Below are 22,910 nucleotides of genomic sequence, written 5' to 3' on the forward strand. Positions count from 1 at the left end.
TTTTTTTTTTTTTTCCCAACTCCCATTTATTTGTCGGCTCTTGGGGCAACGTCATCTTTTCAACCTGAAAAAAAAGCAGCCAAGTTCAACATAAAGTCCTTGATTTTTTTTTTTTTTTTTTTTTTTGTCTCCAACTCACCGAGACCCACCTGCCTCTGCCTCCCAAGTGCTGGGATTAAAGGCGTGCACCACCACTGATCAGCTGAATTAGTATTTTTAAATCTACTTTGAGAAGTAAACACCTTCAGCCTTGAAAACAGGTTTTTCTTTTTCATCTTTCCCCTTGTGATGTTCTCATTGCCTTTGCCCCTCACCTTCCTTGTGTGCGCCTTTTGGTTTTGCGTTTCTATTTTCTTTTCCAGCCTGGTCTTAAGTAGCCCAGGCTGGCCTTGGCCTCACTCACCTTGAAGCAGAGGAGGACTTTTAACTCCTTGCCATCCTGCCTCCACCTCTCAAGGGCTGGGATGACAGGTGTGCATCACCACACCCAGCTTAGTGTCACCCTTCTCTCTGCTGGTTTGTTTCGGAACTCTGAGCATCTGTCTGTAGGTTCAGAGTCAGACCTCTAAGAGACTATCTATAGGTCCAGAGATTTTGAAAGAAACACAAAATCCTCTCCTGACATAGAGGTCATGCTATTTGTTGCCCAAACCTGGCCTCTTTTCCGTGTTGACACCTGAAACCTCAATTTTCCCTCTTTGCCTTGCAGCACCAATTAGATTGGTTTAAAACTAAAGGCTGAATAGCTTTTCAAAGAAAGCTAAGCTGTTTTTGCAAGCCTGCCCTTGTGCCACAGGCGGAACAGCATCATCTCTCTGCGAGGCAGCCTAGATCTGTACCGTTCGCTCCCAAGCTTTTCCTTTTTTTAAGTGCATCTTGCTGGGTTTTCTGTTTGACTGAGTTTAGAAGATTGTCTTGTGTGTTTCCTGGATTTAGACCTGTCTGTTTCCTAGAGATACTAAATTTGGCGTTTACCATCGATTCTAGCAGTCATGTTTGGAATAGTTTAAGATTAATGTGTATCTACAAAAAAAATTAGATTGTTTTTCTTCATGAATTCTCAAGTGAGACTTTGTAGAGAAATTAACCTGCACGTGACAGACTAGAGACAGTAATCATTAGGTTGACTGTAGAGCATGCCAGGGTCCCCTGTTCAGCAGCTGAAGACTGCAGGGAGAGACCTTGGTGTGAAAAGGGCCTGTTGTGTCCTGGATGGCAAGTACAGAACTGGGATGAGACAGCATCAGTTCTATTATTACTCTGGACTGGTGAGCAGTCCTCATTTGGCTACCAGACAAGTTTCTTTATATCTTTGTAGGTTGATTACTAAGAAGGAGCTACTGTGTTGCCTATTAAAGTTTGCCTAGTATTTCAGAGTATGAAAATGATAAGATGACCCAGCTATCTGTCCATTCTCTGTGACTCCTTGTGCTCATAGGAAATATCTGTGAGTGGATAACTAGAATGTGTTTCTTTTTGTCTTTTTGTAGTTGTTGCTTTAGTTTTGTATTGAGGATCATACTGTTGCCTGCTTAATGCTAAGTGCTCTACCACTGAGCCAAGCCCTGGAATGTCCTGGGCTTTTTTATTTTGTAAGGATGCTCTTATGCAGCCCGCATTGACTTCAGACTCCTGATCTTCCTACTCTCACCTCCCAAGTGCTGAGTTTATAGGCACATGCAGCCACTTCTGCCTTAGAACTGAGTCTTCACTAGCATTCCCTCACCCATCTTTTTTAGTTTAATTATCACAGAATTGTCCAGGCATGTGACCACTCCTCGAGGCCTTGGGTACTAGGTGATAATCACAGCTCTCCACAGTCTTCATTCTTCTCCTTTTTTTTTTTTTTTTTTTGGTGGTAGTGGGGGATTAAGCCATTAATGGTTTACTCAAAGATGTTTAGGCTTAGTGTAATGATACCAGGACCTTAGTGATATGAGCTTTATCTCTTTGTAGGTCAGGTGCTAACATATCTGCTTAATCCTGTTTTAGCCACCAAAGTCCTTGGCACTGTCAAATGGTTCAACGTCAGAAATGGATATGGATTTATAAATCGGTATGTGTCTGTGTGTCTTGTACCCACCTTGTAGCAATGGCAGTTACAAATCCATTGTCCTACTTTATTAATAGACTGTATATTTACATTTTGAAATTCCTAAGCACAGTAAACATTCTCTTCTAAGCTTTTGGTGACTATATTGAGACACATTTAAAAACATTCATAAACTCTAGCCTTTAGAAGGCCCCAGAGATGAAAACTATAGTCAAATGGGGAGGACTTTAGTTATATCCATAATTTCACAGATGGAGAAAAGAGAACCTGGTTAAGCAGCTTTCTTTAAGGTCACACAGTAATGAGTAACTGAGCTGGGGCTGTAAGCCCAGCCCTGGTTTGGTCCAAGTCCTGTGAGGAAACCAGTGTTTAAACCGTGGTCCCTTGTGACCACTTGGCAGTGAAGTTGACCACAGGCGCTGGGAGACATGGGGATGTATTTTACAGGGTCTTGGCGATTTTCTCTTTCCTTCTTTTTAAAAACCAATTCCTCCATTTTCTTCCTTATCTGTCTGGGTGGGGTGGAGGTTAGGGTGGGGTAGTGGGAGGGCTGTTTTAAGTTTCAGTGTAAGGAGAGCCTAGTTCACAGCTGTGCCCTGTCCTTTTGACTGTCTTGCTTTTGCTAGGAGGAAAACTTAGGGCTCTGATTACATAGCATGTGATTCAGAAAGACATGAGAGCAAAGGGGTGTTTGTGTGGAATCCAGTGCTTGGATCTCTGCATTGCAATGGGGTGCAGTCAGGGGGCATCTGGGAGAGATGGGGGTTATGGAATTGGTAGTAGGCATCTGTTTTGAAAAGACAAACTACTTAAGAGGTTGTGTTTTTTAGGTCTTGAGATCTCAGTCAATACATTTGTTCTTTGAAGCCTCTCTGAATGTTTAGAACCTTTAATGGTGAGATTGTTTTTTCTGCCTCCCAACAGAAATGACACCAAAGAAGACGTGTTTGTACACCAGGTAAGAGGGATTCTAGAAGTGATACTTACATGGTCTGTGTGAGTTCTGCAAATGATTACAGTATCTTGAGCTCCTTTGGTTTTTTGGAATCAGTGCTCAGTTCAGCATTACTAAGAGTGGTAGATAAACCTTCATATCCCATCATATTAATGGATTTCAAGCATTTGTGTTGTTCCTTTTCAAGTTTGAATGAAGTTATACTCAGTTAAACCATTTTCTGGTTTTTAGAGCCTAGGAGTCCTTATCCAGACAACTGCTTTCTTGTCAGCTTCTGACTGGCCTGATTGTGTGGTTCTTGGTGGTTTGGCCAGAGCAACCTGGCTTTTGCCTGAGCCCGTGGTGGTAGATAAAACTCATTAGTCTCGTGAACATTACCCAGAAGCAGAAGGTTAGATGTGTGTCTGAGGCATAAGAACTCTTCCCATTCCTTAGGCAGTTCTCCCTCCTGTTGACTCAGACATGTCCAGCACATAATCTAGTTCTATGGACCATCCCTCAACTCCCTCCAGTTCCCTTCTGTTTGAAACAAATTGAACAAATGGGTATCATGGAACTCTACTTCATGTGTCTCGGTCCTCAGATGTTCTTTACTATGATCCTAGATTGTTAGCTTTATAGAGTAGATTAGAAATCACGCCTATTCTTGCTGTTCCTTTTGTATATTCAGTCTGAAAGAGGCATGCCGCTCTCAGTGTCTTGATGAGAAAGTGTGGCAGTGGCATACTGACCTGCAATGGCCGCTGTGCTGTACTTGTTCCTTCATGTCTGGGTTTGTGTGGTGGGCAGTTGGGGATAGCCACGTATAAAGACTACAGTTATAGTTGTATTTTCCATCCTTCATGTTTGCCCTGTGCAGTACGTTTCTGTTGATCTAGATAATTGGAGTGGATTTGTTGAGATAAGTCCTAACACTGAGAAGGAAGTTGATGGTAACATCTGGAGGTTAATGGCCTTTGGGAGAAGCTCCCTGTTCAGTGACTGCTGGGAGAAAGGGGTTTCCTTGCTAGGTGGAGGCCTCCTAGGCTGTGAGCTAATGACCCGATTCCAGCCCCATGAGGTTGTGTGGTGAGTCACCTCAGTGTGTTGAGGCCTGCCCAGTTTAACAGGAAAAGGGGAACAGGCCGGCAGGGAGGGGCTGTTTTTTTGGAATGGCTAAATGTTCGTGTTGTGTGTACATACATCCTGTCCTGAGCTGCCTCCTTCTGGAGAGGGTGAGGACTCTGCCCTATTGGCTCACTTTTCCCCCTCTTTTCTCCCTCCTACTCAGAGTAGAGGAAGGCTGGATTACACATGTCTAATCGCTTTATAAAATAAGGTTGACCTAGTTCCATAGAAACTCCAGCCCTTTAACTGTTTAGAGATGACCAGCCAAGGAAGTGGAAATTTGTTGAGGTTTCTTCTCTCCTTGTATTTGAAAAAGAGAAAGAGCCTTTTCTTAAGTAGACGATGTAGGTGCTGATGTCTGGTAGGAGTAGCATCTTTCTCAAGTTTTCTACTGATAGCTGGCATGCGAGGTGTGAAATGTTGAGAACTTACAGAGATAATGTAGGGATACAAATTCCTCCATTTGAGCCTGCTAACTCAGATAAGTCATCTGTTGACCTCATGTTTCCTCATCCATAAAGTGGATAGTGCATAGAGACCAGGTTACACGTCGTCATTCCTGAAATTATCTTGTTTATCATTATATTACTATAATATCTATGGTCATAAACATTTATCTCCTTGATATTTTACTCCTTTTTTTTAAAAAAAAAATCAGTCATTTTATTTATTTACCTTGTGAGGCAATTTCTTACTCTGTGTCTACACTGATTTTGAATTTTCTGTTGCCCAGGTTGGCCTCAAGATCATAATGATCCTCTTGCCTCATCCTGCCCCCCACCAACTGTTGATAATTTCAAACATGAGCCACTAAGCTCATCTTTATTTTTGAGAATCTATTGTTGAAATCATGATCCTACTGCTTCTACCTCCCAAATGCTAGCATTACAAGCATGCATCACTGTGTTCAGCCACACATACATTTCTTTTTATTTATGTGCGTGGGGGGGTAGTTATATGCACATGAGTGCAGTGCCTGTGGAGACCAGAAGAATCACCAGATCCTCTGGGTCATAGTTATCTTCCACATAGTGGGTGTGAGAGCCCAATTAAAGCCCTTGCAAGAGTAGTATGTGCTCATAGCTGCTGAGCTATCGCTCCAGCCTGCCACCCGTTTAAAAAAGCTTTTGAGGCCAAAAATTTCTTTTGTGTATAAAACCTCTGTACCCAAACCTTGGTTATGTGTCTGTATAAGGTTTTGTGTAGGCATTTTTGCCTTTGTGAAAGGAGCCATAGACAGAACCTCAGGAGCCTCTTGGCTTGATGTAACTGACCGATTTAGTGTCTTGACTGGGTGACAGAGTGCACAAGAATGACTATCTCCTTAATGCACCTACTGGGGATACATTTTAAAGCACCCTGAAATCAAGAAAAAAATGTACAGTGTAATATAGAGTGTTTTTTGGAGATGGCAAGGTAATGGAAGTGTGAGTTGGTTTTGTTTTGTTTTAAGTAAAATACAGATATAGTGTTCTGGCTAACATGAAATTGATGGATACCTTCAGTATTGGAATGTACCTTCATTGGAGTTTTCTGTTTGCCTTGACAGACCGCCATCAAGAAGAATAATCCACGCAAGTATCTGCGCAGTGTGGGAGATGGAGAAACTGTAGAGTTTGATGTGGTTGAAGGAGAAAAGGTGAGAAGCTGGTAGTGGAAGAGTGTGCCAACACACAGTTTTGTTGTACAAGTGGCTTTCCAGCCTTAGTGAAATAATATTTAGGTTTTTTATGATAGGAGAAAGTAGAGGCAGAAATATCTTACTGGGGGGACTGGAGAGATGGCTCGGTGGTCAAGAGCACTGGCTGCTCTTCCAGAGGACCCGAGTTCAATTCCCAGCACCCACATGGCAGCTCACAGCTGTCTGTAACCCCAGTTTCAGGTGATCTGACACGTTTACAGCAATCACATAAAATAAAGTTAAATAAATTATTTTTTTTTTAAAAAAAAAGGAAATATCTTACTGGATACCACTATAAATATTTGTATGCTATATATTTTAGTTTCTTGTTTTATAAAGGAACTCTGGAATAAATGCTAGTTTCTTAAAGTCTATTTTACTTTGGAAGACAAACTGTCTTGGGTCAGGCGTGTAGACCAGTTGGTAGAGTGCGTGCAGCCCATGGTTCAGTTCCCAGTGCCACAGAAACATGGTGGTACCCGCCTGTGACCCCAGCACAAGGAAGACTGGAGGAGGAGGAACGCTGCAGGTTGTAAGACCAGCTTATGTCATACAGTAAACTCTGCCTCAGAAGTACACCCCTCTCACCTCCCTGCTGGAAAAGTTTTGACTGCAACCAATTAAGCCGACCAGGTTCCTATCCTGGTGGACCCTTGGTGTGCAATGGCTGCAGACAGAAACCTCCTAGGTAGTGTATGCAGCCTATTCCTTGTATGGGTTGCTCTAAGGGACCTAGGAGACAAAGCTCTCCAATTGGTGTTCTTGTCGCTAATCTCACAGTGTTCAGAATTTACGGTTGAGACAGGTATGCAGGATGACTTTGGGAAAACCCAGGGCTGGGTAGCTGGGATTCACACTGGCCAAACCGTTCTGTCCTGTGCACCTAGTTGCACAGTAGAGAAGAAGTGATTGAGATCACAGATGGGACAGGTTGAAAGTTTCTGGTCCCTAGAATATCCTATATCTCAAAGAAGTGGCCCTTTTCCATACAGGTTTGTTGTGGGTGGATTTGGTGTTGTGGTGACTGGGGCTATAGCTCAGTGTTAGAATACTGTGCCTAGCATGCCTGTCCTTAGCTTCTGTCCCTGTCACCTGGGGATAGAAGAAAGACTCTTAAGGCATTGTCAAGAATATAACAGGAAGACCTAAAGGAGGGCTGTGTGTGGAGATTATTCCTAAGTCAGGACCTTTTCTTCTCTGTTTTTGTGAAGCTCAGAGATGATTCCCACTAAATAGTAACTCAGAGCTGATGAGAGCAGCTGGAGCCAACCAGTCAGGATTCGGATGGTATCTCAGGGTATGGCAGTAGGTTTTACTGCATTTCAGTCCCTTCCATTGGTGTGTGTTGTAGTCATTCATTCGTGTTCTGAAAGAGGTGCACTGCTCCTAAACTTGCCTGACTAGACAAGGAGGTGGGGCTTCTCAAGCCATAGGTGTGTAGTTACAGAGGTCAGCACTCTCGTTGAGGTGATAAAAGCAGTGTTTTTAGGATCACAGTAGGAGTTCTTAACATAAAAGTTGTCTGTTGCTGGAGGAAGTTACTTGGTTTCTTTGAAAATTGGAGAGCCTCTGTTTCCTTCCTCAGGGTGCTGAAGCAGCAAATGTGACTGGTCCGGATGGAGTTCCTGTAGAAGGGAGTCGTTATGCTGCTGATCGGCGCCGCTACAGACGCGGCTACTATGGCAGACGCCGTGGACCTCCCCGTAATGTATGTTGTCTGTCCCTAATCACTGATTGCAAACACTCTCATGTTTAAAACAGGATGAACATAGGAATAGATAAGTGCCATATTTGAAGGTGCCGTGCCCTGGAGATACAAGAGACATGGTTATTCTTTGAAGGGGAATTTTTTAGTGCCCAGATTTTATTTATGGCTACCTGTGCTATTGGAAACATGACAGTCAGAAGTTGTACCGTTTAGGATGTACTTGGAGACAAGTAACAATCGAGTGTCTTGTAACAGAAGGCTTAATTAAGGTGTCAAGATGTCCATAGGCTTTCTCTTCAGCCAGATTCTCATTGTGCTATTCACTGGCACCAGGATTGGGATTCCCCATCCCAGCTCTGCAAGCTGTTTCTGCCTTGGTGCTGAGATAAATGCCTCTAACAAAGTCGGCACTTAGTTAGCGAGAGTCAGGGATATCTTGGGAATCTCAGTGCATGCTGGCCACAGAAGTGCTAAGCGACTTGCTTCAGTTAAGGGCCTACTTTATGTAGGAAAGCCTTGTGCTCTTATTTCAAAGTAAGGAAGAGGTGAGTGGTTACTGGTTTGTAGTTCTTTGGGTTAGTCTCAGTTCAGGTAAAAGCATTTTCTGGCTGGAGCATTCTTGGCTCAGTTTACAGGAATGTTCTCAAGGTAAACATTATGAACCCAATTGTGATCATGAGGAAGGACCTTGCTAGATTTGAATTAAGACTATACATTTTTGATGTTTGTGGAAGTAGATCCTGGTGCCAGCACCCTGTGTCTATGTCAGAGTTAGCACAGTGTGGCAGTTGCTTATGTCATACAAAGAGAAACGTTAGAAAAATCTCAAAGGAACGAAATATCTTCAGATTAGTCAGGCATGATGAATGACTCTTGTCTTTAATTACAATACATGGGGGATGGTGCTGAGGGAGGCAGATGATGATCTCCTGAGTTCCAGGCCAGCCAAGGCTACATAGTGAGACTTGTCTCAAAAAAAAAAGGAAAAAGAAAGAAAAAAATCTACGGATGAAAATACTTGCCTCCATTTTGATAGATGCACATCTTTTTCTACGTGCTTCTGATTTCCAGACTGTCCTCTACTCCTGTCTTTGTGTTGTATTCCTTACATTTTTTTTGTTTATACTTTCCTTTTTTTTTTTTCCTGTTTTTTGTTAAAAAAATACTGTCAGGAGGAGTGACCAGAAAGTTCAGTACCTGCCATACAAACATGAAGACCCTAAGTCAGCACCTGCTGGGTGCTGCTGCAGATGTGTGTAGCCCCCAGTGCTGGGGCAGAGACAAGTGGGTCCCTGTAGCTCATCATCTGGCTAGTCTAGCTGAACTCATGAGCTCCAGGTTCAGTGACAATCCTTGTCTCAAAGTACAGTGGAGAACAGCTGAGAAAGACCCAGCATCAGCTTCTAGCTTCCACATAAATGCACATGCACATGCGTGTATTAATCTTTGAGGGGTAGGGATGGGCAGTTGGCTTTGTGATGTTAACTTGTTTGTTCATGGCCCAGATCTCTAGCTGTGATCAGCTTGATGTCTACATCAATTCAGAGGTAAAAGTGGTAGAAAATCTTGGGTAAAAATTTTTTAAAGACTGTACCCTCCAAGAGCTAGAAAAGATAAATCATTATCTATATGGAATCTTCTACTCTCCTGACTCCGAGTATAGTCAGCGATGGTGGTGCCCTTGTGATTGCCTCGCAGAGGTCTTTAGGAAAGATTTGGCTGCATGAGCGTAAGAGTTGTGCCTTCAAAAATTGATGTGGTGAATATTTTCTATGCAAAATATATCTTTACATAACTGTGCATCATTTATTCATACAGGTTTTATAAAGAGTAGAATGAGCCAGGCCTGGTGGCGCAGGTCTGTAATCCCAGCTACTCGGGAGGCTGAGGCAGGAGGATCGCAAGTTCAAGCCCTGTTTGGGCTACAGAGTGAGTTCAAGGCCAGCTTGAGTAACTTAGTGAGACCCTGTCTCAAAATGAAAAGTAAAAAGAGGGCTGGGATATAGCTAAATAGTAGAGTGCTTGTCTAACACGGATGGGCCTTTGAGTTAAGTCCCAGTACCCCAGGGAACCGTGCTGTTGGTTTGTGAGGTTAGACCAAACCAGTTCTGTGGGGAGTTTAGTTGGGCTTGTGGGTTTGGTTTGAAGCTTTAAACCTTCCTCTAAGAGAGACTGGTCACTAGCTTATTAATTTTCAATTAACCTTAAAGGAATTGCAGGCATTTCTTATAAGACTGGCTTAAATGAGATTTGAGATAATAAATTCTTGAGTGTTTGTTGATTTGACTTGTTAAAATAATGATGAATAGAGGAAAAATGAGTGATTTAATCCCCTTTTAAGTTCTATATTTAGAAATGGTTAGTATAACAGTTAAACCTTATTTCTAGATATTCAAAGGAAGGATACAATACATTCTAGCCCTCAAGCTTTTTTGATTTTTGGACCCACTTTTAGGCTTAACTGGTGTTAAAGATTCCAGAATCGTTGATGGTATTGATACTGCTATTATATTAGACATTAAAATTACCTTAAAATATTTCACTTAAAAATAACTTATTACATAGCGATAAAACATTTTAATTGAAAATCCTGTGCAAATTGGGAGGGCAGACTGGCATTGCACTGCATCGTTGGGTGTCTCTGATGTATAGTTTAATAGAAGATAGTCTGATTCTTTGTTTTGTATTTGGCCTTTTGAGGGACTGCATGTCGTTGTATGCTAGAAGATCCCACCGTATGCTGGTGAGAGATGAACATCTTAGTGGAACTTTGGGAGTGCTTTGCCTCTCTTACCCCTGGAGGGCTTTCAGAGACCCAGCTGCCTGCCCTAGGAAGCATACTGCCTGGGTCAGATCTGCTGATGACATCATAAAGTTTTTTTTTTTTTTTCTGGACAGTTCTTGACTTTCCATGCTGGGTAAATTTGGGAGACGCATTGAAAGGAGCCAAACAGTGTAGCACGGCTGTTCTAATTCAGTGCCAGTAGATTTGGTAATAGATTGACTGCTCTTGCTTTTCTGCTGCTTGATATGTTATCTGCATAGATTACTTTAATCTCCATGTAGTTTATCCCAGGCAATCTACATGCCTGTGTCTGCACAGTGTTGTGTCTACACAATGAACAGTCACTGCTTTGGGAGTTGTGGGTGTTTCCTGGTGATAGCCATCCTAAGTGGTATTCTTTGGTTCTTGCCTGGCTGTAACTTCTTCTGAAACTCTGTTTCTTTGCTTCGCTAGTACGCTGGGGAGGAGGAGGAGGAAGGGAGCGGCAGCAGTGAAGGATTTGAACCCCCTGCCACTGAAGGGCAGTTCTCTGGGGCAAGGAATCAACTGCGCCGTCCCCAGTATCGCCCTCCATACCGGCAGCGGCGTTTTCCGCCTTACCACGTGGGACAGACCTTTGACCGTCGCTCACGGGTCTTTCCCCATCCCAACAGAATGCAGGTAAAATGCACCGGGACTTCTCTGCAGTCCTCACCCTTCATCCTTCTCTGCCTCCTCCTTCTCCTCCTCCTTCAACTCCAGCTACCGGAAGTAACACATTGCTTGCAGCTTACCATACTATCAAAGCTGAGGCAAGGCCCACTCTGCCTGTTGAGAACACTCACAGAAATGTTTTTTGAAATAGATCATAAACATGAATATCATATGGGATAATGGGATAGAGTATCTAGTTTGTAAATGTGTAAGAAAAACCTGCTAGGCATGGTGATGCATGCTGAGGCAGAAGGAGTCTTGAGGACTAGCCTGTGTTACATATTGAGACAGGTGATATGTGTAAGAACTTGGACTTAGACTCTGATCTCCAAAAAGGCCTAAATTTTAATTCTGTTTTCACTACTGTTTATTTAAAATTTTGAGAAAATGGTTGCTCACTGTTGAATGGCGACATCAGATGCCTTTACTAGAATGTTCTATTAAACACAAGGGTAGAGCACATTGGAAAATGTAAAGTGTTAAATTAGATCAAAGTGCTGGTTTTCAGGCAAGCTAAGAATCTACAGATTGAGTGCTGGAAATGGGTAGAGTTTTTGTGAATGTGTAATAAGCTTGACAGCAGTGTCTCCATTCCTGGGGAGCTTGGGCCCTGATTTATTACTAGCTGCAGCTTCTGTCTTAGTGTGCTTGGGCTCCACTCCCACATGTTTTGACTGAACATTATGTTCAGTCTCTGCTGTATCCTCCCCTTCCCATCATGCATGACTGTTGTCTCTACAAGGCTTCTTGTTTTCCCCTTCTAACTCTTCAACAGCTGCTCCTGACAAATGTGCTAAAAATAACAGGCCGTGTCAGATGGATGGGAACACTGGGTACGCGAGGCGTAGTAGTCGTCTTCAGGGCAGCACTCTGGCTTTAGGAAATGAGGGCACAAGTAGTCAACAGAGTTGTAACATTGGCTCTATTGCTTTAGCAGTAACTTCCTGTTTGGCATGTATGAGGTATGCTTCCTGAGACCATAGTGATTCTTTTCACTCTTTGAAAGAGGATAATCCCTACTGAAGACCAGAACAAAATGGTTCCTTGGTGCCATAGAGTGTCATATGACTTACTGCTGATTTCCTAGCAGCATGCTTACTCTCAGCAACACGGAACTGCATGTGGTTGTGTGTAGTGCTTGCCAACCATAGCCATTCCACATTGAAAGCAAAACACATAGTAGTCTTTCATGCATACCACTTCAGTGTTGGCACATAGTTCCTAAGTCCCCTTAAGCCAGATCAACAACTGAAATCGAAAACTTAGTAAACATGTTTTTACATGTAACTAGGCATCTCTAATAGCATTGCCGTAAACTATTTTAAAAAGTAAGCATACATCTCTATAGTTAAAAACTATTAAGTTCAGTTAGAAAAGGCATACCTACTGCAGAATGAAATTCCATGGAGCAGTAGTGTTCGTGCAATGCTTAAGGGGTATCAGTAACCAGCTGTGGCGGTGTGTGTATTTGGCCCCTGAACTCAAGAGAGTCATTGATGAGAAAAGCAAACAGCACCGTGGCACCTACGAGATGCAGATGTTTGAAATCAGTTCTAATTTAATCTTACCAGCAGCCTATGAAATAACTAGTGTGGCTTCCATGTTTTTGTTGCTTTTCTTACAAATAAAGAGATTTGAATGTTCTTAAAAATCAAAACTTTTGGTGACCAGAGTTCTCAATACTCTTGCCGTGCAAGCACAAAGATCCAGGCTCAAATCACTAGAAACCATGTAAAGCTGTGTCTGGCAGTGTGCGTATGTAGTGCCTGCTCTCCTACAGGAAGATTGGGGACAAACATAATAGACGCTCCACAAGCTTGCAGGCCAACTAGCCTGACTTCCACAATAGCCAACAACAAAAGACCCTGTTTCAAACATGGTGGGATGCAAGAACCCATCAAATAGCCAGGCATGGTGTTCCTTGGCTTTAATCCAGCTTTTAATTGGGAGACCAGCCTGGTGTACAGAGTTCTAAGACAGCCAGGGCTACACAGAGAAACCCTGTTTTGAGAAACTAAAAAAAAAAAACAATTATACATCATGTGCCCCCACACATGATAATGGATCACTATATTTTCTGCCTATCTTTTGTCGTTGGAGTGTTCAGGATGTTAAAGGCAGACATGTGTTTGGTAGCAACTGCAGGGAGGAAGTGAGCAGGATGAGATGTTGGGGAAGGCAGGTCATTCCCACCAAAGCTTAGTAAGGACCTTTTGCTGTAAGCATGATGAAACAAAGATGGGCATCTGAGCCAAGAATGAGCATCATGACATTATCTATTCTTGATTGACTATTGGGGGCAATGAGCAAATCAAGGAGATGGACTCACGGTATGTGTGAGTCAGGTACTGCACTACCAGAGCAAGTGAGGCTCCATGGTCAGGGCTGGGTAGTGCTTTAAACAGACAATGTTTGATAATTTCAGGAATATGTGGTGTGAGGAGTTGGTACCTCATGGACTTCAGCAAAAATATGAGAAGAATAAAGAAAGATTGAATTACAGGAGTCAGCTGAAACCATTTTGAAAGCCTTTCTTCTATAACAAGATTGGCAGAAAAGGCAGTCAGAGGTCAAGGGTAGCTGAACAGAGGAAAGTGTCATCTAAGGTGTGGTAGGTGACAGGATTGGGGTTTTTGTGGAGAGATGTCAGTGCAGCAGCGCAATGGCACCAAGGACAGCAGAGTGCGGAGTGTCAGTGAAGGGAGCTGCAGATGCCATAGGGTTGCAGGGATGCGGTGTCAGGGCTGAGACCGAGAGGGTGGATACTGCTGTGGGAAGGGACATGCGTGGAGGATACTCCAGGAAGGAACTGTTAGAGAGGTTGGGACGTAGAGGAAGTGAGGCTGAGATTGATGGTCAGGTCTGAAACTTGGAGTGGCGTGTTCTGGTGAGAAGTTGAACTGTGCAGGAAGTGGGAAGAGAGGCTGCATGCTGTGCTCTTTGACGTTCCTGATGTTGATGATGATGGGGCTGGGTTTTCTGTAGCCAGTGTATCTGTAAAGGAGCTCAGAGAAATGTGGAAACATGGCAAGGTAGTTTTCTTGATTCCTTTTATGGTGCTAAAGTTTCCCCAGCCTCATTTGCCACTTTTTAACATACGAAGAACTTCTGGACAAAGGTGCTAGAAGAGGCAGATGAAGGTAGGCATACACATGTAACATGTTCTGTGAGTACATGCCTACTTAAAGACCCCAAAGCAAGGGACCTTATCCCCAGTTGTTGTTTCTGGGTGCAGTTCTTCAACAGAAAGAAGCCCCTTTCTGGAAATGTAGGCTGTCTGAGCTGGGTCAAAGAAAATACAGTGCAAACCTTTAGCATCCTGTGCCAAAAAGTCAGGAAGTTCTTTAAAGAATGTTGGAGACTTGTCAAGAGGCTGTGAGCCAGAATGTAGGGGTTCCTATTGGCCAGTAATAAATGTAACAGAGCTGTTTTCACTACTGTAGCTCTGTAATAGAGTTTGAAGTCAGGGATGGTAATACCTCCAGACAATCCTTTATTGTATAAGATTGTTTTGGCTATCCTGGGTTTTTTGTTTTTCCATATGAAGTTGATTATTGTCTTCTCCAGATCTGTGAAGAATTTTGATGGGATTTTGATGGGGATTGCATTGAATCTATAGATTGCTTTTGGTAGAATTGCCATTTTTACTATGTTGATCCTCCCAATCCAAGAGCAAGGGAGGTCCTTCCATTTTCTGGTGTCCTCTTCAATTTCTTTCTTCAAAGACTTAAAGTTCTTGTCAAATAGATCTTTCACTTCCTTGGTCAGAGTTACCCCAAGATATTTTATGCTATTTGTGGCTATCGTGAAAGGTGATGCTTCTCTGATTTCCCTCTCTGCTTCCTTATCCTTAGTGTATAGGAAGGCCACTGATTTTTTGGAGTTGATCTTGTATCCTGCCACATTACTAAAGGTGTTTATCAGCTGTAGGAGTTCTTTGGTAAATAACAGAGCATAGCTTCATGAGTAAAATGGAAACCTACGAGCCCATACAGGTGAAATAAATAGGTGACCATAGGAAACATTTGAGGAATAGGACGTTTACAGGCTGTGAAGGGACTTGTCTTACAGAGCATTCAGTGGGGACCTTTCCTATCAGCGATACGTGAATTAAATTTAGATGCCCAGCTCATGAAAGCCAAGAAAGGTGAAACATCCCAGCCAAAAGAAATATAAATAAACTTAATACATGATTCTAAGTAGACCTTGCTGTAAGGGACATTGACACCTGGTAAAACTATAATGTAGTCTGAGGATTGTTCTGTGCGTCCCATTGTGGTTGTTTTAAAATGAAAGAGGTAAGTGTGGCTTCAAGAGGCCTACGTGCCTTAATCAGAGGTAGAGTGGAGATAAATAGGGTTAGTCTGTTTCAAGTGTTGAGAGCAAACAACTTCATGTTCATGAAGCCTTCATCCAGGGTAAAACAGAAATTTTAAGGAGACTAGTGGGCGTGCTCACAAATGATGGAAATGTTCGTTTTTCTTTTATCTTAAAAAGGTGAAGATGTATTTGGTTCTGAGGAGGGGCAAGGACGTGTTTTTGTTCTTGAGACAGGGTCTCATTGTATAGCCTAGGTTGACCCTGGACTTACAGTGATGTCCCTGCCTCAGTCCTTTGAGTTGTGGAGTTACAGGTTTGTGCCATCATACCTGACTGGGATGGGTTGTTGATTTATAAGTGTGAATGGAGACGTGGAGGTCAGAGGACAATGATGGGTCTTCCTCTATTATCTCTACATCACTATTACTTGAGTACTATTTTGTGCGTGTGTGTGGGAACAGTGTTTTGTCTGCCTGTTCTACATGCATACCTGGTGCCCTTGGAGGCAGAACTGGACTTAGTGGTAGTTGTGGGCCACTACATGTATTCAGAAAGTGTACTTAACCTCTGAGCCATCTCACCAACCCCCTCTACTTTATTTTTGAGAGAGGATCTCATTGAAACTGGCCAGTGAGCTCCAGGGATCTGCCTGTCTCTGCCTCTCTGTTTATGGGATTACAGGTGCATGCCTGGCTTTATATATTAGTAGTACTAGGGATCTAAATTCAGGTCCTCCAGCTTGCAAGGAAAGCACTTTGCTGATCGAGCACTCTCTTTCCCTCATGTGGGTCCCTGGGTGCAAATCCAGGTTGCTAGCCCTAGAGGCAGGTACCATTATCCTAGGAATTTTTAAGCTATGAGCGGTGGCTATGCATTTGTAAATCTGGCACTTGGTAGGCTGCGGCAGAAGGATCACACATTTGAGGCTAACTGAAACTGCATTGCCGTACCTTGTCTCCCCACCCACACACACCCTAAATAAAAAAAAACACATTGTACTTTTAAGTGTTACGTGACATAAGCAAATGAAAAAGTTACAAAGAAGAGCTATAGGTAAAGTTATGTTTAAGATTTGTCAGTACTTTGTTGAACCCAGTCTTTAAATCCTACCCTTAGCGACTTCTGTGGGTCATACAGATATTATCGTGTGACAGCGGGGGCATGGATGGAAAACGAGTATAAGTTAATGGGTCAGTGCATCTGAGTTTGAAGCAGTTGAATGTGTCCCATTGCTCATAAATACAGTGTCATTTCCTTTTATAAAATGAGTTTTTGTGTTTGTTTTTGGTGCTGGGCACCAGTTCTTTGCATGTGTAGGGTGAGAGCTGTGCCAGCTGAGCTGTAGCTGAAGCCTCTAAACTCGTCTCTTCAGTATGGATAGGGTCAGATTTTAATGTTGTGGAAAGCTCGGTGCTCAGTGCTAAGGAAGTGGAGACAGGCTGTTGGGGTAGGAATGAGTTCTCCTTTCCTGTCATTCATAAAAATAACCAGTAAGTAGCGGGCTGTTGTGACTGGCTTCAGGCCAGATAACGAAGCCCTTGAGTCTGTTTGCTTTTGAATGCCAGTTTTCTGCACGTGCCTATATGCTTTGACCCTCCTTGCCCTGTGTCCTGACTCATTTCCAGCTGTCGTTGCCTTCTCTAGGCTGGTGAGATTGGAGAGATGAAGGACGGAGTCCCTGAGGGAGCACAGCTCCAGGTTCATCGGAATCCAACTTACCGCCCAAGATTCCGCAGGTAGGAGTGATTGCCACAGTTTTGGGGATAGCCAGTGAGGAGCAGCAGGGTGGAGGAGGGCACTGTGGGTCTGTTTCCTGGCTGTTTATTATTGAAAGATATGGTGACTTTGGTCATAAGCCTAAAAGTTTCTCTCTTTTTTTAATGGTGGGAATAGAGCCCAGGGCTCCACACAGCATTAAGATAACTTTACTCTTTAGCATCAAAATGCTGTTCTCCTTTAACTGGGACTGTTGGTAATGGCCTGCAACTTGAAGACACATAAATTAATCTTTTTACTTGTGTTGACACAGGGTCTTACTCTAGCCACATCTTGCCTCATATCTACCATGTAGTCTAGGCTGGCCTTAAATTTGGGCTCATCATGTCTTACCCATTGGCCTTCCACGTCTGAAATTATAGGTGTTTGACACCATGTCTGGCTTAATTCTTAATTTTTACTAAATTAAACAAGCGTTAATCAATGAGTAGTTTGGTGTGTCAGAAATGGAGGAAAATTGAATATTTTAGCCATCAAGGCAGTCTACTGGGGCTTTTGAATCTGGCTGTGGAGTACCATAACCCATGAAGAATCAAAGAGTTTAGTAGCCGTATGTCCTTTGACATCTTTCTGTACTCTGCTATGGCTGCCAGATCTGTACACTGGACATTTTTAGTGGCCTTCCAAAGCTGGAGGCAGAGTCTGGTGGATTTCTGATTTCCAGACCCATTAGGGCTTAGCAGGAAGGCCCTGTTTCAAATACCTAACTGGTGGAGTCATTCAGTGATGAGAAGTTTAAATGAACAGATGATCTGTGGCAATGATCATGGTGCCCTCCGTACACCCTGGGTGTCAGCCCTACTGTCATTACTGTTAGTGAAGGGTGGGTCATTTTCATGTGCGTTTTCTCTTCCAAAGCCTCATTTGGGCTAGAGTCCCTGACATCCTTTGGCTGACTGTTTTGTTTGGTTTCAACCTTAAGTATCCTTTGTATGTGTTCCTCAACATGTATGAGTAGATCAGAGGACAGATCTCTCCCTCAGCTTCCAGGGATGGAAGTCAGGCCACGGGACATGCATTTGGAGTGCAGGTACTCTCCACCTAGAGCCATCTCACTGAGGAAGCTTCTTAATAGAGGCTTTTGTCAGTTTCTTCTCACCCCTGAGGTGGGGGAACTAATAGGCTTTTTTGGATGGTTGGTGTGCCTTACATGTTGCCCCTCCCCCCATCTACAATCTGGGAATAAGAGAACTGGTGCCACTTTCAGACTTAAGAACATTGACATGTGTTTCACTGGTTGAACATCCTCATTCAGAATGCTCCACGGTGTTAGTTAAGCCTTTTAAATGTTTTTTTGGCACTCAAGACATTTCAAATTCAGTGTTTTAAATTTGTGGGCGAGGGATACCCAACCTGTATCTTCTAATTTAGCAATAGGGATTTATTCAAACAAAATAAAATATATTGGGGAAGGATTTATTTGTACCATGACCTTCCTTACATGGTTGATTTAGTAAGTGTTGGTCTTGGCTTGGGTCATCTTTTGTGGAGGCTATATCCTGGACCATACTTTTTAATTATCCTAGGTGCCTATCAAAGTGCCTTGTAGGACCCTATCTATTTATTGTGTGCTTGTTTACTACAAATGTGTGAACAAGAAAAGAAGCAAACTAATGGAGAAATAAGGTTTTTCACCAAGACTTCATTGCATCTGCAGGTCTGGTCTGTGGATGATTCATTCAGCAAGTACTTGTTAATCATTTGATTCAATAGTAAACCAACCCTGTGTCCTTGAGATCCCTCCCACTCCTACCCCTGCCCACACATTTCCTTTGGCCACACTGTATGTGTTCTCATGTAGCTTCTGTTCCCTACTCTAGGGGACCTGCTCGCCCACGACCTGCCCCTGCTATTGGAGAGGCTGAAGATAAAGAGAATCAGCAAGCTGCCAATGGCCCAAACCAGCCATCTGCCCGCCGTGGATTCCGACGCCCCTACAACTATCGGCGCCGTCCCCGTCCCCTGAACACTGTTTCACAAGATGGCAAAGAGGTAAAGCCAGCATCCAGGAGGGACATACCCAGACCACCCTTAGTTGTACCATCTTCTTTATCATCCTAAAGATGGTCTTGTTGTGTGTGACACTGGGTCCTTATAAGCACAGTGTTCTGCTTAGGGTCCATCTGTAGAGAACATGCTCTGCCTGTTCCACAGCTGAATGTGTGACTTGGCCGTGGTCTCTGGAGGTAGGTATCACACTAGCAGTGATTGGGGGCTCAGGATGAAGGACAGCAGTGGATAGAGGAGGAAATCGATAGTGAACAAGTACAAAGTGACAGCAATTATGTGCCATGTACTCTGGGGAGAGGGGTATTTATTGGCCAACTAGAAGGTACTTAATCTTTGACTTACACATAAAAGAGAAGTGGAAATGTTCATTGTTATTTGTTTGCCTAGGTGAGAAAATTCTCTTTTGAAACACAGTTCGCTGAAGGATTTTAGTTGTGCTTTTGATCTGTTTCAGACCAAGGCTGGTGAAGCACCAACTGAGAACCCAGCTCCAGCCACCGAGCAGAGCAGTGCCGAGTGACCCTGGCCCCCAGGCACCTTCACCACCAGCAGGGTGAGCCTTGTTCTCTCAGGTGTCACCTGTGTTCCCATTGTGCCCATCCTTGGTCTCCATTGTACCTTGGAGATGGAGGATGTGGGGATGGTTGGCCACACAGTATATTTGGGATTGACCTATTTGAATAAGTTAAGGTATAAATGAGACAGAAATTCTTAATTTAAAAAAGGAAAAAAAATTAAATGAGACAGAATTAATAATCTCCACTTTTTCTAAGGTAACCTTCATTTATTCAAGATCTTTTGATCATGGGATCTGGGAATGAAACAGAGGGGCTTACACAACAAGCACATTTACCCACTGAGCCAAATTTTATCATTTATGTTTGTTTAGTTTATTTAGGCATATCATTTATGTTTGGTTTATTTAGGCAATATCATTTTTTAAGTTCCTTCAACAAGTATATATGTGTCTGTCTTTATGGTGATGTGTGCTTGTGAGTATGAGTGCCCACTGAGTCCAGAAGAGGCTATTAGATGCTCTGGAGCTGGAGTAGGCAATTAGAAACTACCCAGTGTTGGGACTGAAAGCTAAACTCAAGGCCTCTGGATGAGTAGCAGACACTCTTAACTACTCAGCCATTAACTATTTTTTTATGTATGTATTGATTGGTGGTGTCTTGCTTTGTAACCCTGCCTGGCCTGGTATGTGCTCCCTTGAACTGGAGGCAATCCTATTTCAAGTTTCACCAAGTACTTGGGTTTATGGGCTCGTGCCCATGTACCTGGTTTGACAAGTCGGCTGTTGTGTGTTTGTGTAGAGCAGAAGTCATTTTCTCCTCTTGCTCTCTACCTTATTTGTTGGGACAGGGTCTCACTGAGCCCCTTGACTAGACTCATTGGCCACTGAATTTCAGGGATCCTCCTTTCTGTCTAATATAGGGCAATAGGGCTGCAGATGGACCCCTGCCACCCACTTCCTGTGAGTGCTGGGCATCTCACTTGTCCTCATTCTTGTGGCAGGCACTGTTCTGAGCCATTTCCCCAACAAGGACACCTAACAAACTCTGCTGTTTTGCCACCTACTAGTTAATGTCATTGTTTTGCTTTGGTTTTTATGACAATCTTTTAGTAGATAAGTGTGCTGGTATACACCTTTATTCCTAGCACATGGAAGACTGAGTTCCAGGACAGCCGGAGCTACATAATAGAGAGGCCCTGCCTCAAAGAACAAACAGACAGAAGGATTCTCACAGTATAGCTCAGGCTGTCTGAACTCAGTGAGCCTCTAGGATGACATGCATGCACCACCACACTGGGCTCAATTTGATAATTGAATGGTCCCCGACCCGATCCTGGTTTTAAATTCCAGGGAACTGTTACCCGCAGCATAAACTTGGTTTCTCTTTGCCCATCTACTGATCAGCATAATGTGACAGACAGTACAGTGTGGTGTGAGATCTAGTGAGACCTCCTCGGGGACTACGGATTGAGCAGTTTATGCCCTGCCTCGTTGACGTCTGCTGCTGTTGGAGAGAGCAGACACAGGTGATTAGGGCTGTCACGGGAATGTTTGAAGTATTGAGGTATTAGAATAGGATGGAAAAGAGTAGCATCTCAGTGTGAGGATCACACGTTTTCTGTCTTGCTAAAGTTCTTGTCAGTCTTGTGTAGATTGAAGTGTAGCCAGGAAGGAGCAACTGTCAGAGGGTTGGGCTAAAAGTTTAGACCATGCTTGATTTTGGTTTTGGGTTTTGTTTTTGTGGGGCAGGGACAATGAAGGAGACAGACTAGTAGTCATTCTTTAGTTCCAGGTGGCCTACAACTCATTGTCCAGGCCGGTCTTGAACTTAGGTCCAGTGTTCAGATTGTAGGCATGTGCTACCACACCTGGATTTACCTACAACCCTTCTAACTGATATTTATGTATTTTTTTCTTTCTACCCTTGTGCGCTGTAAAGCCCACTCTACCGATGGCATTTTTTGAGAGTGCAGCTTTGGGTTTATAATGAGCTTTTCTGTGCAGTGCTGTGGGGTTGGAGTTGGCTCTCCCCAAAGAGCACACTGCTGTGCTGGCTGTCAGCAGCGTTCCTTGTTTCTTTAGGCAGAATGTACACAGTCGCTCTTCAGATCTGCATTAACCCACTGTGTTGTGTGAAGAGTTAGGCTATAGCCAGCAAGTCCCACAATGCCGGGAAGTTCCAGGTGGCATCATCATACAAGGCTTTTCATGTGCATTATTCTGTACAGACTTTTCTACTTTGTAAAAGTATTTCACCAGAAAGTAAGAATTTTCATCCTGTGTTATCTGTGTAAGATGTATCCTTGGTTTAGAGGCTTGTAAATAATTTTGAATTGTATGAAAAATAATTTTTGCTTGTTTGTCCTAACTTTTTTTTGGTTATTATATATCACTTTTGCTAAGGTTGACTTTAATTTCTTACAGGTGACCTTAAGAATTAATGACCATTCAAAAACAAGGCAAAAAGCACACCCACGTCCTTACCAACACCAAAGAAACATCTAAGCAATAAAATGGAAGACTAACCAAGATTTGGACATTAGAATGTTTACTATTCTCTACGAAACTAACACCTACAAAGGGAATGGAGCCAGCAAGTGTCCATCAAGCTGAGTCCCAGGAACCTGCACAGGCGCAGGAGAGCGGCCTCCCCAGTTTCAGCAACCACTAGCTTTATATTTTTTTCCCTGGTTTTTACTGTTTTGGTAATATGAATTAAAAGAAGAAATATTAATACCACGTGGGGATTGCCCCAACCAAAGAAATCTGAAATATATAGTAAATGCTCTTTTTCCTTTGTTGTTCATTTTGGATGTTGGTGCTAAACTTCCAAATGTCATGATTTAAAATGAGAATTTATGCCCTTATTTATTCCTAGGCTGAGGGGAGAATTTGCTTTCTTACATAGCTCTCTCTGAAATGTGCAGTAACAAGTTCCTCAAAAATAAAATTTTTACCTTCAAAGGAAAAACTGTTGAAGCTAGTGTGTATTTTCTTCTCTCTCTCTCTCTCTCTCTCTCTCTCTCTCTCTCTCTAGTGTGTATGTTAGTATGCCTGATGCCCTTAAACATCGGAGAGCATTAGATCTCCTAGAAGTGAAGGAGTTACAGATGGCTGTAAACTGCCATGGGTGCTGGGATCAGCTTGTGCTCTTAACCACTATCTCCCAACCCCATATTTTCCTGTCTTTACATCATTCAGGTCATTGGTTATTGTTAAATGTTGAGCCAAACACAGACAAGTTATGTTTTGTCATGAGTTTGAGGTCATAGGAACTGGGTGGGTGTCTTTGAAATATGTGACCT

At 43.0% G+C, this 22,910-nt stretch overlaps 1 protein-coding gene and 1 non-coding gene across 2 annotated transcripts in view; both read left to right on the forward strand.

The window, feature by feature from the left end:
• Ybx3 (Y-box binding protein 3) overlaps positions 1–22,578 on the forward strand; it is a 24,973-nt gene extending 2,395 nt beyond the window's left edge. Inside the window, exons 3-11 of the mRNA XM_013354487.1 lie at positions 1,993–2,056; positions 2,978–3,011; positions 5,665–5,754; positions 7,382–7,504; positions 10,743–10,949; positions 16,947–17,038; positions 18,899–19,070; positions 19,543–19,641; positions 22,030–22,578. Coding sequence (XP_013209941.1) covers positions 1,993–2,056; positions 2,978–3,011; positions 5,665–5,754; positions 7,382–7,504; positions 10,743–10,949; positions 16,947–17,038; positions 18,899–19,070; positions 19,543–19,608 — 848 coding nt within the window. The 3' untranslated portion in view covers positions 19,609–19,641; positions 22,030–22,578. The remainder of the gene's footprint in view (positions 1–1,992; positions 2,057–2,977; positions 3,012–5,664; positions 5,755–7,381; positions 7,505–10,742; positions 10,950–16,946; positions 17,039–18,898; positions 19,071–19,542; positions 19,642–22,029) is intronic.
• LOC113455463 lies at positions 6,407–6,541 on the forward strand. Its single transcript, XR_003376570.1, has one exon. It is a non-coding gene; the product is annotated as a small nucleolar RNA SNORA70 (small nucleolar RNA).
• Positions 22,579–22,910: the final 332 nt, after the last annotated feature.

This window comes from Microtus ochrogaster, unplaced genomic scaffold (genome assembly GCF_000317375.1).
Source record: "Microtus ochrogaster isolate Prairie Vole_2 unplaced genomic scaffold, MicOch1.0 UNK46, whole genome shotgun sequence".
NCBI lineage: Eukaryota > Metazoa > Chordata > Mammalia > Rodentia > Cricetidae > Microtus > Microtus ochrogaster.